Source organism: Ambystoma mexicanum, chromosome 8 (assembly GCF_040938575.1).
Source record: "Ambystoma mexicanum isolate Mex_15411 chromosome 8, UKY_AmexF1_1, whole genome shotgun sequence".
Classification (NCBI taxonomy): Eukaryota; Metazoa; Chordata; class Amphibia; order Caudata; family Ambystomatidae; genus Ambystoma; species Ambystoma mexicanum.
The window spans coordinates 1,633,400,790-1,633,415,248 of record NC_090929.1 but is presented as its reverse complement, the minus strand read 5'-3'; the positions used below and the strand labels follow the sequence as shown (position 1 = coordinate 1,633,415,248).

Genomic DNA, 14,459 nt, shown 5'->3' with positions numbered 1-14,459 from the left:
CAGGCGTTCTATTGTGACGAGCGCGATGGGCGTAAGTAAATACCTGTCTAATGTCTCTTCTTTTGTCTTCACAGGCGGCGATGCAGCGTGAAGAAATCCGGAATTCGCGGAGTGCCGGTAAGTAATAACAATGCTTTTGTCTTCACAGGCGGAGGTGCAGCGTGAAGAAATGGCTGCAGCCGATGGATCAGGTGAGAAGCACTGCGTGTAAAGGTTGCCTTGCTAACCTGTTGTTTCTTGTCTTTGCAGGTGCTGTTGTTGACTGGATACAGGAATGGTAAGTATAATTCTTGCAGGTTCAGGATCGAAAGAAGAATGGCTGGAACAGACTCGGTGAGCGTTCTGCTGCAGATGCAGAATAACGCGAAGCACGTTTCATCTATCGGGTGTGGTTTAAATAGCCTTGGAGTGATGAGGCGTCTTCCTCCACGGCCCCGCCTAGGTAAGAAAAGAGTTCCAGTTCCAGAAGAGTTCCAGTGCTGTATCCAGGGAGTGGAGCTTGCCCCACCCAGGTAAGAAAGTAGTTCCTGTTCACAGAGGACTTCTAAGTGGCTGGTAAGTAAGCAGCATGGTCTGCTGCAGGTAAGTCCACCCAAGCATCTTCATACATATGAGCCCGGCGCTTCCAGTGCCGGGACCGATGACTTTGATGAGCCTGGTGCCACCGGCGCCAGGACAAGGTCCAAAAGGTCCCAGTGGGGACCGGCTGGTGCCTAAGATAACGGTTAGGGGCCTGCTTCCAAGGATGTTGGGCTGTTCCTGACTCCTTGGAAGCAGTGATCATGACAGCACCCCCCCTCAAGGCCCCTCCCAAGCGTGTCTTCTCCGGGGTTTTGGCTTGTCGGGGTGATTCAAATGGAATTTCTTGACCAGACGAGGTGCGTGGACATGTTCTGAGGGTTCCCAAGACCTTTCCTGGGGGCCGTATCCTTTCCAATCAACCAGGTAATACAATTTAGATTTGGAGATTTTGGAGTCTAGGATGTTCTTTACTTCGAACTCAATTTCTCCATCTACTAAAACAGGTTATGGGAGTTCGGTCAATCGGGTTCCTGGTTGTACTGGTTTTAGTAAGGAGACATGGAATACTGGATGTATTTTCATATGCGAAGGCAATTCCAATTTAACAGCCACTGGATTAATTATGGCAGAGATAAGATAGGGTCCAAGGTATCTCGGGATAAAAGTGCGGGGTCCTTTTAGAGGTAGGTGCTTAGTGGATAACCAGACCTGATCTCCCACTGCGTAGTGAGGGGCCTCTTTACGGTGCTGATCTGCTCCTTTCTTGAATTGAGCTTTAGCTCTCTGCAGATGGTCAGTGGCTTCCTTAAAAGCACGAGTGATCTCTGAGTGCAAGTGATCCACAGCAGGTGCCTCGAATTCTTGGGGAGGATCCAGGTTAGAGGTTCTAGGATGGTGTCCGTATAATAAGAAGAAGGGAGTCTTTCCGGTTCCAGAATGAGTCGAATTGTTATAAGCGTATTCAGCAATCCAAAGAATGTCCTTCCAAGGGTTTTCAGTTTGTTGGAGCATGCAACGTAGATATTGCTCTAGAGTTTGATTTGTCCTCTCGGTTTGTCCGTCAGTTTGGGGATGGTGACTGGTAGAAAGTCTCACATCTATTTGGGCTAAACGACAGCAACTTCGCCAAAAGTGGGAGATGAATTGACTTCCCCTATCGGAAACCAAAACCGAGGGAAAACCGTGTAACCGAACAATGTTTTCTAAGAATTCTCGGGCCAATACTGAAGCTGAAGGTAGGCCCTTCAGGGGAATGAAGTGAGCCATCTTGGAGAATAGATCCACGACTACTAAAATGGTATTATACCCTGAGCATGGAGGTAAGTCCGTGATGAAATCCATGGACAGGGTATGCCATGGACCGGGAGGGATGTCTAGTGGGTGTAAGAGGCCGGCTGGTTTCTCCTTCAGACTTTTATTTTGGGCGCATACACCGCAAGAGATTACAAAGTCTCTAATATCCTTTTTCCATGATGGCCACCAGAAATGTCTTTTGACCTTTTCCATGGTTTTGGTTATGCCAGGGTGACCCTCCATTAGTGAATCGTGATAACAGGAGATTACCTGTCTTTGTATCTTCTCACTGGGCAAGTACAATCGTCCTCGGAAAAAAGGTAGGTCTTGATCCACTGAAAATTCTTTTCCCCTTAATTGCCAGTCCTGTAAGTCGGCCGGAGTTAGAAGTGATTTGACTGTGGTCTTGATGTCTTCAAAGGATTGAGCGCTGACCAAACCCAAAATCCTTTGTTCAGGCATTATGGGTATTGGTTCTGGATTGGTCAAATGTTCATCTATTCCCATCCGGGAGAGGGCATCTGCTTTTCCATTTTTACTGCCAGGTCGATAAGTAATTATAAAATCAAATTCAGCCAAAAACAGAGCCCAGCGAAGCTGCCTGGAAGACTGAGCTTTGGCCGTCTTCAGATACTGTAAGTTGCGGTGATCAGTCATTACGGTGACTGTGTGCCTGGCTCCCAAAAGATAATGCTGCCAGGCTTTAAAGGCCGATCTGATAGCTAAAAGTTCCTTGTCTGTAATTGAATAGTTGATCTCGGGAGCCGAGAAATTGCGGGACCAAAAGGCTACAGGATGTAATTGATGTGTGACCGGATCTCTTTGTGATAAAACTGCCCCCATAGCAAGACTTGAAGCATCTGTTTCTACGATGTAGGGGAGTTCTGGACGAGGATGTTTTAGAACAGGTGCAGAAATGAATTTAGTTTTTAAGTCCTGAAAAGCTTGTTCCGCCTCAGTAGACCACTCAAAACGTTTGTTTTTCTTTAACAGAGCAGTGATGGGCTGGACTATTCGAGAGAATTCAGGAATGAATCTGCGGTAAAAATTAGCGAAGCCTAACATGCTTTGGACTCCCTTTATAGAGGTTGGTGAAGGCCACTTGATAATTGCATCGACTTTCTTTGAATCCATATGGACTCCGTTGGGTGACAATATGAATCCCAGGAACTCAACTTCAGTTACGTTGAAAACGCATTTTTCGAGTTTAGCAAAAAGGTTATGTTGACGTAGTCTCTTAAGGACCTCTCTAACATGTCTCCGATGTTCTTCTTTAGATGATGAATAGACGAGGATGTCATCAATGTAGACAACAACACACACATCTATGAGTTCTCTAAGGACATCATTCATAAAATACTGGAAGGCGGCAGGCGCGTTGCAAAGTCCAAAGGGCATAACTTGATATTCAAACAGCCCATACTTGGTGCGGAAGTCCGTCTTCCATTCATCGCCCTCTTTTATTCGTACCAAGTGGTAGGCTCCTCTGAGATCCAACTTTGTATATATACATGCGTCTTTGACTTGGTCCAGGAGTTCAGGGATCAAAGGTAACGGGTATCTGTTTTTAACGGTGATTTGATTTAGGGCGCGGTAATCTATACAAGTCCTAAGGTCTCCTTCCTTTTTTGGAACGAAGAACAAAGCCGAGGAAGCTGGAGATTTTGAAGGACGGATAAACCCGTTGGCTAGGTATTGGTCCAGATATTGTCTGAGGTGAAGATTCTCTGGCTCGGTGAGGGCATAAATCCTACTGCAAGGAGGAGTTGTTCCGGGTATCAGATCTATTTGACAGTCGTAAGACCTATGAGGAGGCAGGGTGTTAGCTTGATCCTTCCGAAAGACGTCTTCGAATTCCTGGTATTCGGGAGGTAATTTGGGAACCTCGGAAGAGATTGCCGCCAGTGAAACATCAGGCCGAGGATAACAAGTGGTAAAACATTCTGGAAACTGAACCGTCTTTGCTCTCCAATCGATCTGAGGATTGTGCTTCTCTAACCAAGGGATTCCCAGAATGATCTGGAACTGAGGGGCCTTGATCACATCGAACACGATTTTCTCCCGGTGTCCATCTTGGCTCACTAGCGTCACTTCTTGGGTGGTGTGCGTTACTGGTCCGGAGGCTATCTCTGTGCCATCCACTGTAGTAATGACGTCTTTTACTGCCTTAGGGACAAGGGGTAGGTTCATCCTTGATACCATTTCACAGTCCACATAATTACCGATTGCTCCGCTGTCGATGTAAGCTTCAATTGCATGCAAACGATCGGGACGATCAGGACTAATGAGGACCATGGGCACCACGAAATGCAAGGTCACGGGACAGATCTTAACGCTCGGCAAGAGGACCTCTACTCCTGTCGGGCTAGGTCGTTTCCCTGCTCAGAATTTGTGGTACAGGTGTCTGCGGCTCCTACAGCCTTCTTAGCTGGTTTCACTGGACAGTCTCGAAGAAAGTGCCCTGAGTTTCCGCAATAGAGGCATAATTGCAGCTGTCTTCTTCTTTCCCGCTCCTTTTGGGTTAAAGGTCCTTTCATGCCCCCTATTTGCATGGGTTCCACAGTGTCAGCTCCCCTAGTAGAGGTCTGTGGTTTAGAAAACACTCGGGTATCAAATTTGGAACGATCAGCCTTCCTGTTCTGTAATCTGTGGTCCAATTGGACAACTAAGTCAATATAGTCTGAGCATTCTTGTGGAGGATTCACAACTTGAGCTAACACATCCTTGAGCTCTCCACGCAAGCCTCGGTAGAAAAGCGTTATTCTCTTATCCTCGGGCCATTGAGTTTCCACTATAAGTCTGTTGAATGAGGCTATATAAGTCAAGAGGTCTTGATTACCCTGTCGTAATGAAAGAAGTTCATTGTCCAAGGCCTGCCCTTGTGCATGTCTTGCGAACAGTTTCTCCATGCTGGACTGGAAGGCCTGGAAATCATGTAAAACCGGATCATCCTGGGTGACTAAAGGGATCGACCAATCTGCTGCGCTGCCACTGAGATAAGAAAGCACGAAAGCCACCTTGGTCTGATCTGTTGGGAATGCAGCTGGTCGACATAAGAAGTGTAGGTGGCACTGGTTGATGAACACTGCAAATTTCTTTGGGTCACCAGAAAAGCGTTCGGGCGGAGCCAATGGCACATTACCGGGTAGATTGATTTGCACTGGATTTAAAGATGATGCAGAAGGATAACTTCCTCCTGGAGCGGGCAAAGGTGTCTGTCCTGCCTGCGTTTGTAGCAATTGCCTAGCGAGGTCCTCTGTTCGCTCCTTGGAAATTATCAGCTCTCTTCTTAGAGAGTTTGTTTCCTGACGAGCTGCATGTACTTCTGCTCTTAATTCCCCGAGCAACTGGGCTAATTGATCAGTGTCTGAGGTTTCCATTGCGCCTGGGTAGGAGTTTTGCGGTGGGCTTCGCGTTCTGTAACGCTCACCTGATTCCCACGGAGGCGCTGGTCTTGGCAGGAAGGTGTCTGTGACTCGAAAAGTGATGTGCAGGACTCGATTGGCTTCCGGGGTCGAACCTCTTCTCACTGTGTGTCGAACTCAAAGGGTGAGGTTTCTGCAGGTGAAAGAATATGGGGGTTAAGGGTCTGGGTTGTTGAATGTCCCTCTCTCTCTCCCTCTCTTCCTAGCTTCTCCGTAGAGCCCCCGGGTCAACGTGCTCACCTTAGATAGGTGAATGCTGGGCTCTCCATCTGCGTCTGGTGCAGGGTGCCGTTGCCAGTTCCTTCACTGGTGAAACATTGGCCTCTTGAACTCAGAGGATCGTTACCGTCGTTAACTGCACGAGCGGTGAGTTTCCGGACACCTTTTTAGTCTTTATAGTCTTTAGGTGCGTGGCACGTTAATATTGAACAGGACTCTGTATAATACTTTTCCCTTTTTGTCTTGCAGGACTCTGGAGATGGAAAATGGAGTGAAGCGCCTGGAAATGAGTAAGTAAATGCAAGCGCTCAAACTGTCTTTTTCCCTTGCTGCTTATTTCGTGCTGAAGAGACGCCGGAGTATTTGCAGGCGTTCCATTGTGACGAGCGCGATGGGCGTAAGTAAATACCTGTCTAATGTCTCTTCTTTTGTCTTCACAGGCGGCGATGCAGCGTGAAGAAATCCGGAATTCGCGGAGTGCCTGTAAGTAATAACAATGCTTTTGTCTTCACAGGCGGAGGTGCAGCGTGAAGAAATGGCCGCAGCCGATGGATCAGGTGAGAAGCACTGCGTGTAAAGGTTGCCTTGCTAACCTGTTGTTTCTTGTCTTTGCAGTTGCTGTTGTTGACTGGATACAGGAATGGTAAGTATAATTCTTGCAGGTTCAGGATCGAAAGAAGAAAGGCTGGAACAGACTCGGTGAGCGTTCTGCTGCAGATGCTGAATAACGCGAAGCACTTTTCATCTATCGGGTGTGGTTTAAATAGCCTTGGAGTGATGAGGCATCTTCCTCCACGGCCCCGCCTAGGTAAGAAAAGAGTTCCAGTTCCAGAAGAGTTCCAGTGCTGTATCCAGGGAGTGGAGCTTGCCCCACCCAGGTAAGAAAGTAGTTCCTGTTCACAGAGGACTTCTAAGTGGCTGGTAAGTAAGCAGCATGGTCTGCTGCAGGTAAGTCCACCCAAGCATCTTCATACATATGAGCCCGGCGCTTCCAGTGCCGGGACCAATGACTTTGATGAGCCTGGTGCCACCGGCGCCAGGACAAGGTCCAAAAGGTCCCAGTGGGGACCGGCTGGTGCCTAAGATAACGGTTAGGGGCCTGCTTCCAAGGATGTTGGGCTGTTCCTGACTCCTTGGAAGCAGTGATCATGACATCCTTGTCTTCGGATAATATTAAATCATCTATATGGTTGTTTGGTAGAGGGTGGTCACCCAATCTAGTTGATAGCACTACTTCTGCCATTAGGTATTTGGAGATCATATGTGTATTAGTTTGGAACACTGATATCTAACCTTCACATGGGGCTGTAAGTATCTTGTCCCCTGATGTTGTCTGGTTATGTCAGTTGTTTGCAGTGTTCGGGATCAAAAGGGTCAAACCCCAGCAGTCTCCCTTTCCTTAGGGCTTTAAATATAAATTTGGATCGATTCGCAGGGTGGGATCAAAGGGGTCAAGCCCCAACAGTCTCCCTACCCCAAAAAAAAAAAAAAAAAACACAACACAACTGGTGATGTTAGCTTGCTTATCCGGGGTGATCCTAGCGATTTTTTTTATCCTTTGGTCATATGACTTGTTTAGCTTTGGGATATCCCCCAGATGTAAAGATGATTTTTTAAAATAAGTGACCCACCTGCACGTGACTTCCGCGGGGAGTTTCCCGTATCTTTTTCGTGCCCAGCCGACCAGCCAAACAGCCCAAACAGCAGCGCCCTTGTCCCCGCAGCGGGCTTAACGCCGCGAGGGTGGATTGCCCTCGAATAAAAGCCCAGAATGAGTCACGTGATCAGTCACGTGATCGTGACCGCGCTCCGCCTCCTCCAGGAAGCGAGCGCACTGCAGCGTTGGGGCTTCCAAGATTAATGCTGGGAGATCAAACAGCAGGTTCAATCGCGACAGAGCCCAAGTGGTTCCTTCACTCTGTCTCTTCACAGACGTTCCATAATTTTAATGTAATTTACTTGATTTACTTTCTTGTCACAAAAGGTTCAAGTAGCCGAAAGTGTCACTTAATAAAAATCTGAAACGCCCCGAGAGTCTTCCTCGCTGTCTCCAGTCGCGCCTCGCTCCCAATTGAGTACACATTTTAATAAGAATATACTAAGTGCAATTAATATTGATATGAAGAAATCTGGCTTGTTTGTGTGCCTACGGAAGTGTTCAATTACACAACAAAGTTATATCTTGTACAAACAATTAGATAATTCACATATCAACTTGGGTTCAGGGTGAATAAGACATAAGTTCTGAAAAAACCTAGAAACAAATGGAATCCCAGATAAAGGATAGGACTGCTGTTGTTTTGAATTATTAATGGCGAATCAACGGATCTAAAACTAGACACTGACCCCCTTTAGATATAACTTTCTAGTGAAAACATGTCCTCTTACACCCGTGTTGTGTGCTCTTCCTAAACTTAACAAGAACAAGACATGTCCCCCATTTAAACCTATTGTAGTGGGTACGCATAGTGTTTTTGATCCTTTGACAATCTACTTAGACCGCCTTTTACAACCTAGTGTCCACCACACATGTTCATACTTATGTGACACCACTCATTTTCTAAACTGCTTAGAGGGTGTATGTTCTCCTTCGGGTGATGTTATGCTCTTCACAATGGATGTACAAAGTCTCTAAACCTCTATAGCTCACAATCAGGGACTCGAAGCCATAGAGTGGATACTACTTAAGGAGGATATTTTTCCTGCAAGTAATGTCTAATTGAATTGATAAAAACGATCCTATCACACAATTTATTTCGCTATAAGGAACATACTATTTACAAGTTCCGTGGAACTCAATCAGGTTAGCAATAGCCCCAGTCTATTAAAACATTTGCATGCATTTTTTTGATCAGTTATGTAGTGAACAACCCCTTATGGGCTATCAGAATCACCATCTGGAAATGTAATATACATGACACTGTCAGCATATGGAATAGTACAAGCTTTGAACTCGAATAATTTCTACATTATTTGAAGTCAATGCACTCTAGAATCAAATTTACTTTGGAGTTGGGGACCCCAAAGATACATTTTTTAGATGTTGAAGTGAATTTCTCACAAGGTAGATGTTGTACCACAATCATTTGCAAAGACACTGATGTGAACAATACACTATTCTTCAGTAGTTTTCACCCAAGCCAATGGTGATGAATTTGCCATTTAGTCAGTTCCTGAGATTGAGATGTATCCTCACTGATCCTGAAGTATTCAAGGAAGGAATGTGATATTTTGACAGACTGTCACACAGTTAGATGTTATCCATCAGAGATTATCACAGAAACTCAATGCAAAGCCTCTTCCATAGGCAGGACAAAGCTTTTGAGCCATGAACATAAATCTACAACTACACGGTTGGTACATGTTGCAACTTATTCTAAACAGAGTTACCAGGATTATTAGAAAGAACTGGAATGTGCTACAGTTTGACCTACAATTACATTGCCTTTTTCCAAGGCAGCCATTGATGGCCTTTGGATGAAGGCGTAATTTCCATGACAGAAATGTTTAAGGCTGACAACCTTAAAAACCTACACAGAGAACATTTGGCATAACAAAGACAGGCATATTCCCTTGTCTGAATTGCAGTAACTGCAACAATGTTATACGAGGAAATTCAGTAGAACATCCTTACACTGGACCTAAAATCAGATTAAAAGACTATGCCCCCTTTAATCCCTCTAACGTAATCTCTCCCATCAAATGCCCATGCAGTTTACTCTATGTGAGACAAATATCAAGGAAGGCGAGTGAAATATAGATAGAACATAAATCTCGTATTAGAACATGCAATTTGAAATCTCATCTAGACTCTCTTTTTATTGAAAAAGGGCATAATATTTCACAGGTTAGGTTTATGATCTTGGAAGTGGTTCATAGTCCCCAAAGCGGAGGTGATCAATTCAAAAACTATCACAAGAGTTTTTTGGATAGATTGTTTAGATACTCTTGCCCCAAAAGGGATGAATGAGGAGTACAATTTGAGCTGTTACATATAGAGGAACCATTGTGGTTTACTGCTTCGATATATGTTAGATTATGAATTGTATTACCAATGTATCTACAATTTGTGCTAGACTTAGCTAGCTATGTATCTTTAATTGGATTTAAAAATTCTTAGGATTGAGAATTGGTCATTATATTTGTTCTATAAACCTCTCAGAAGATATGTTTGTTGATACTGTGTTTTCCTTGTGTGATATAAACCACAGATTATGAGTGATTATTATTGAAGTTCATTTTTAATATAGAAACATGATTGGTTTATGTCCATATTTTCCCAATACTATTCTTGGATCATATATTTATATACACAATTGTTTTACATTTTACAAACCATTTTTCATTAATCACACTTCTATATGAGGAGATTTGATGTTTTCATATTTAACATATATATACACATATACTAGCAAAAAAGTGCCCCCAAACAGGTTAGTAGAGAGACATGACAACACTCTCATCAATTGTTGAAAATCAATGATCCTGTAGGTCGCTGTTCCGATTCGCTTATCGCTTGATGTGCATTGCCCTCTGAAGAAAACTGCAGTGAGAAAGGGCTTGTGGCTCACCGACATAACCCAGAGCAGATAAGTCCCTGTTATCATGTAACATAGCCGCTCTGTTATGCGACAATGTTGTTGGGTGCTATAACATCATTGGACGTGGAGGGTGATGATGTCATCATGAGCTCTACGTAATTTTGCCCATCTTGACTTTATAAGGCTCTCATTGACATGGTGACTTGTTTGTTTGTCCATTTGGGAATCTACTGGGTCTGTATAACGTACTTCTTCACTCAGTCTATTTATTTTACTAACCTTTATCTAGACATTTCACCTTATTTTTCATAGGTATGATTTGCATTTATTACATTTTTATATAGCACTTTACGCCAGAGCGCTTTATGATATCTCTTGTTCTCTTTATTTATAGTTTCTGGATGTTTTTTGGGCTGCTTTTCAACATCTTTTGGAACTTCTTTCCAATACTGAAGGTCATTTTTCCCTCACAACTTTAACTTACCCTTCTTTATATATATGTTATATATTCTTTATCTTTTCAAACTTTAAAAAGAAATTGTATCCATAGCTCCAGATTTGCTTTTCCAGGGATTTGAATTTTCCCAAATTGTGTTGAATCGAATTCTCAGGTACTTTGACTATTTACTGAATGATTTGTGGTGATTAACTTCTATGATTATCATGAGAGAATATTTATGAGATATTTGGTGTTGTTGTTGATTTTTGGATTATGTACATTTGTATAATCATTGTATACATAATTATTATTGCAATTTACATTTGGATTTTGGTCTCATCCATTTTAATTTTTAGTATTGACTGAAAACTGTCTTTCTCCTGATGAATGGAATGCTTTTCCAAAACATGTTTAGTACCAATCTGAATGCATTTGAACACTGATGTGAATTAATCTGGGGTTTGGATGACCAGACTTAAAGACCTTTTGAATGTTTCAATCTTTGATAATTGATCCATTATTATGTTGAATCATAGTACATTTTGACTGGTTGTTCCAGTTCTAAGGTGTGCAGGGGAAAGGGTTATCCCTTATCTGGGATTCCAATTGTTTCTTTGTCTATTTGTCTCATGGTTTAGCAATCCATGAATTATTCTAATCTCTTTCAGTGGAATCACACATTTCTTCCAAACTCACTCTTTCATCTCAAGCCCAAGAACATTCATGGGTGGTCGGGCTCATGACAACGCTTACTATGGTTATAGCCCTAGCCTTATGCTGTTCCAGATACACTGCAATCCATATTCCAGCTAAAGATATTAGTGTTTTATGACAATTATTATTCACCTGTCACCTTTGTTTTTTTTTCTCGAATCTTGATCCGTTTCCATGAAGCCAACCAGATTTTTGCCAAGCTTTCTTGCCCAGAATACAGTAGCTCAATTGTCTGCTTGACAGATTTATAATATTTGCAGCTCCACACCAATGCATCAGATGACCTCAGTATCTATACTGGTAGAGTTTTGGAGAGAGATACAATTATAAATTCCAACTTCTCTGCCTTGGTATCAATGTGATTTCCTATCTCATTCTCTTCACAGATTGGTGGAGTCAAGTGGCTGTGACCTTGATTTCATTGAAATCTATGATGGGCCACTATACACATCTCCTCTACTCGGAAGGATCTGTCAGAATTGCTCATATGTTTTCACATCTTCAGGGAACAGCCTGTCACTCTTGTTCTCAAGTGGCGATGACTGCATCACAGCATCCGGATTCCATGCCTTCTATTCCTCCCTTTCACCTGATGCCAACGAGGCTGGTAAGTTCAGTGGAGCAAGTTGATTCTTAAAAACACAATGATCCAACAATTAACTGTATATGCATTTGCCAAACCTGTAAACTTAAAAGTCCAAGGAAAATATTTCTTCTTCTTTACGAAGTTTTAAGAGTCATCCATCGGAATCAATTTTGAAGAAAATATAGGTTTTTAAGTTTTCCCTCTCTCTACAAATATTCCAAAAATGGGATATTTCCTCATTCCACATAAAGATCTCTTTTACCTGGACTCTAGACCGAGGTGTAACTGGATAATATGTACCTTTCATCAATGAGAAACAGAATAACATTTGGGAAGGTCATGCCACAGTAGCAAAGGCAGCAGGACAAACTATATATATGAAGCTCACTGTAAAGTCCTGAAGCCAGATTGTTGGTCTCATTCCAGATCAGATCCTGTGACCTTTCTCTCACCGTTAAGTAAAGAGGTGTATGTGGTGTTGGTTTCCCTTTATCTTTTTTTGACGATAGAGGTATTTTCATTGCCGTCACCCACCAGAGGTCCAGGTTCTCTGATTTACTTGTGTCCACTTTGAAGCTGAGCCTGCACGTTGGTGTTATGAATACAATAGTTTTCAGCAGCAACATCCGTATCTGATACCTTTTCAGTCCATCGCGTGTTGGTCATGGGTGGGATATACATGGCCGTAACTTCTCCAGCCCCTCCCCCTTCCCTCCCCATGACAAGTAGTGCATCTGGTGATTCATCACTCAACATTGCCATCTGTAGCTGGCTCCAGTACTTTGCAAAGAACCAACCTGTTAAAAATATGATGCATAAATGGCCATTGTGCGCCATCAAAATGAGTGTGTTGTGCTACCTTGCCGATAGAATATGCCTTGACCTCTCAATATTTGGTAAGATCATTTTATTTTTATTTTTTTCTTTAGGAATTCAAGTTACTTACATAGATCTGCATAAAAAAATACAACAGTGATTGCAAAAAATATGAGTATATGTATCTTAGTGGTACTGGAGTGTTTAAAATAATAGGGAAAGCTAATAGAAGCTGTCGGACAAGGACAAGCCGTCGGCGTCCTTTTAACCGTTAACAAGGTACAATGCGGTAGCACAAAAACAACGGTTTTGTAGGAGGGTAGTGATTCAATAGCATTCACAAATGAGAAACTAGGTATATGAATGCTCAGACTCAAGAAAAAGAGGAGGGCCACCCGGCTAAGAGTAACTCACCCTGGGGAAGAACACCCTGTCCCTATCGAGTGTGCCTGTCCCTAGGTGGCGCGTGGTGTATCGCCTATCTTAAAGTAATAGAGGAGAGGGCTGTCCCTAACCTTCTATACTAGTGGCATGTGTCTGGTAGGAGAAAAAAAATACAGAAATAACAGATATTGGGGGCAATTTCCAAATGGGTGTTGCAGCGATGGACAGAACTGTGAATCAGATTCTGTAGCTGCTCGATCTCAGTGGAGATAACCTGAGGACAGGTCAACTAATTGTATTCCATCCTAGTGTACAACTTTAATATAGCCCGTAGGTCACAATAGTTGGAATGCAATAAGAACAAATGGAAATCCCACTAGCAAACACTATGGTTAAAACTGCTGAAGAGCTGAAAGGCTAAAAATGGCTCTTATAAAAACAGCTCACTCTGTATATGTGAGTGTGCAAGCCAATAACTAGTAAGACAGTATCTCTCTGCTATTGTAGGAGATATCAAAAGTTGGTCATGAGAGCCCTCATGACTACAGTGGTCGACCGGTTTCAATGGCGTAGGTGGATTGAGACATCTTCATCAGGACAGTGATTCAAACCACAAAATTAATTAAGTAGTTCAGACTGGCTGAACTGTAGGTACCATTGGGAGGTACTGGCGTCTCCCCTGTAATGGAAACCAGAGAGCAGGGGAGCAGCTCTAGTCGAGTGGTGTTGCCTCAAACAGCTTCTGATTTCAGCTGCCTGCTCCGTGATCGCCAGGTACTGTACAGCAGTGTACCTGTAAAAAAGGGAAACAAGCATGGTGTCCATATGAGCCTTCCTAAACCCAATTATTCTTATGCAGCAGACATCAAAGCCTTCCAATAATCTGATTATAGCACGTGGCCCGAGTAGTACCCAGCTAGGGAGGGCTGCATGCGTGTCCGCCAAGGGGAGCCTAGATATAAAGACACAGATATGAGAGTGCGCAGATAAAATACTTTATTTAATGTGTGTATTATATTTGGCGTGTATGTACCTACCTAGACTGATCTATTCAGCCCACTGTGGGGCTGAATGGGATGTTAGATATTAAAAAAGAACAACTGTTAGAAGGGGAAGAGGGAAGGAGAAAGGAGGGAGAGTGGAAGAAAATATAGAGCCAGGCCGAGTGTCTGGGATGAGCTGGCTCACCTACCGGGCCCGGGCTTCATGCCCAGAGCAGCCCGCGCACACATGGGGCCATGGCAGTTGTTGGTTCGCATGGGGTCCAAACTGAACGGACCTATCTTTGAAGGCTCAAACAGCTTGCATGGTGCTTCCCGGGGTGAAGAATTAAGAGTCGTCCAGTGTGGGCCATGTGTGTGGGGCAGCCCAAACTGGGTGACCCGCCCTTGCTGCTTGTCAGCCCGCCTCGTAGTGGTTTAGGTAGGCCTTGAAGAAAAGTCCTCCCAGGTGGCCCAGGAGGTGAATGAGTGGTGAAAAGAGGCACAGTGGAACAGTGAAGCCAGCTCCACCCCGCAGGC

General features: G+C 43.7%; 1 protein-coding gene across 2 annotated transcripts in view; it reads left to right on the top strand.

Annotated features, from left to right (window-relative positions):
• Positions 1-14,459, top strand: part of LOC138473825 (deleted in malignant brain tumors 1 protein-like) — a 733,343-nt gene that overhangs the window by 559,309 nt on the left and 159,575 nt on the right. For both annotated transcript variants that reach the window (XM_069612215.1, XM_069612214.1), the window contains one exon: positions 11,540-11,760. In XM_069612215.1, the coding sequence (XP_069468316.1) occupies positions 11,540-11,760 (221 nt within the window). The remainder of the gene's footprint in view (positions 1-11,539; positions 11,761-14,459) is intronic.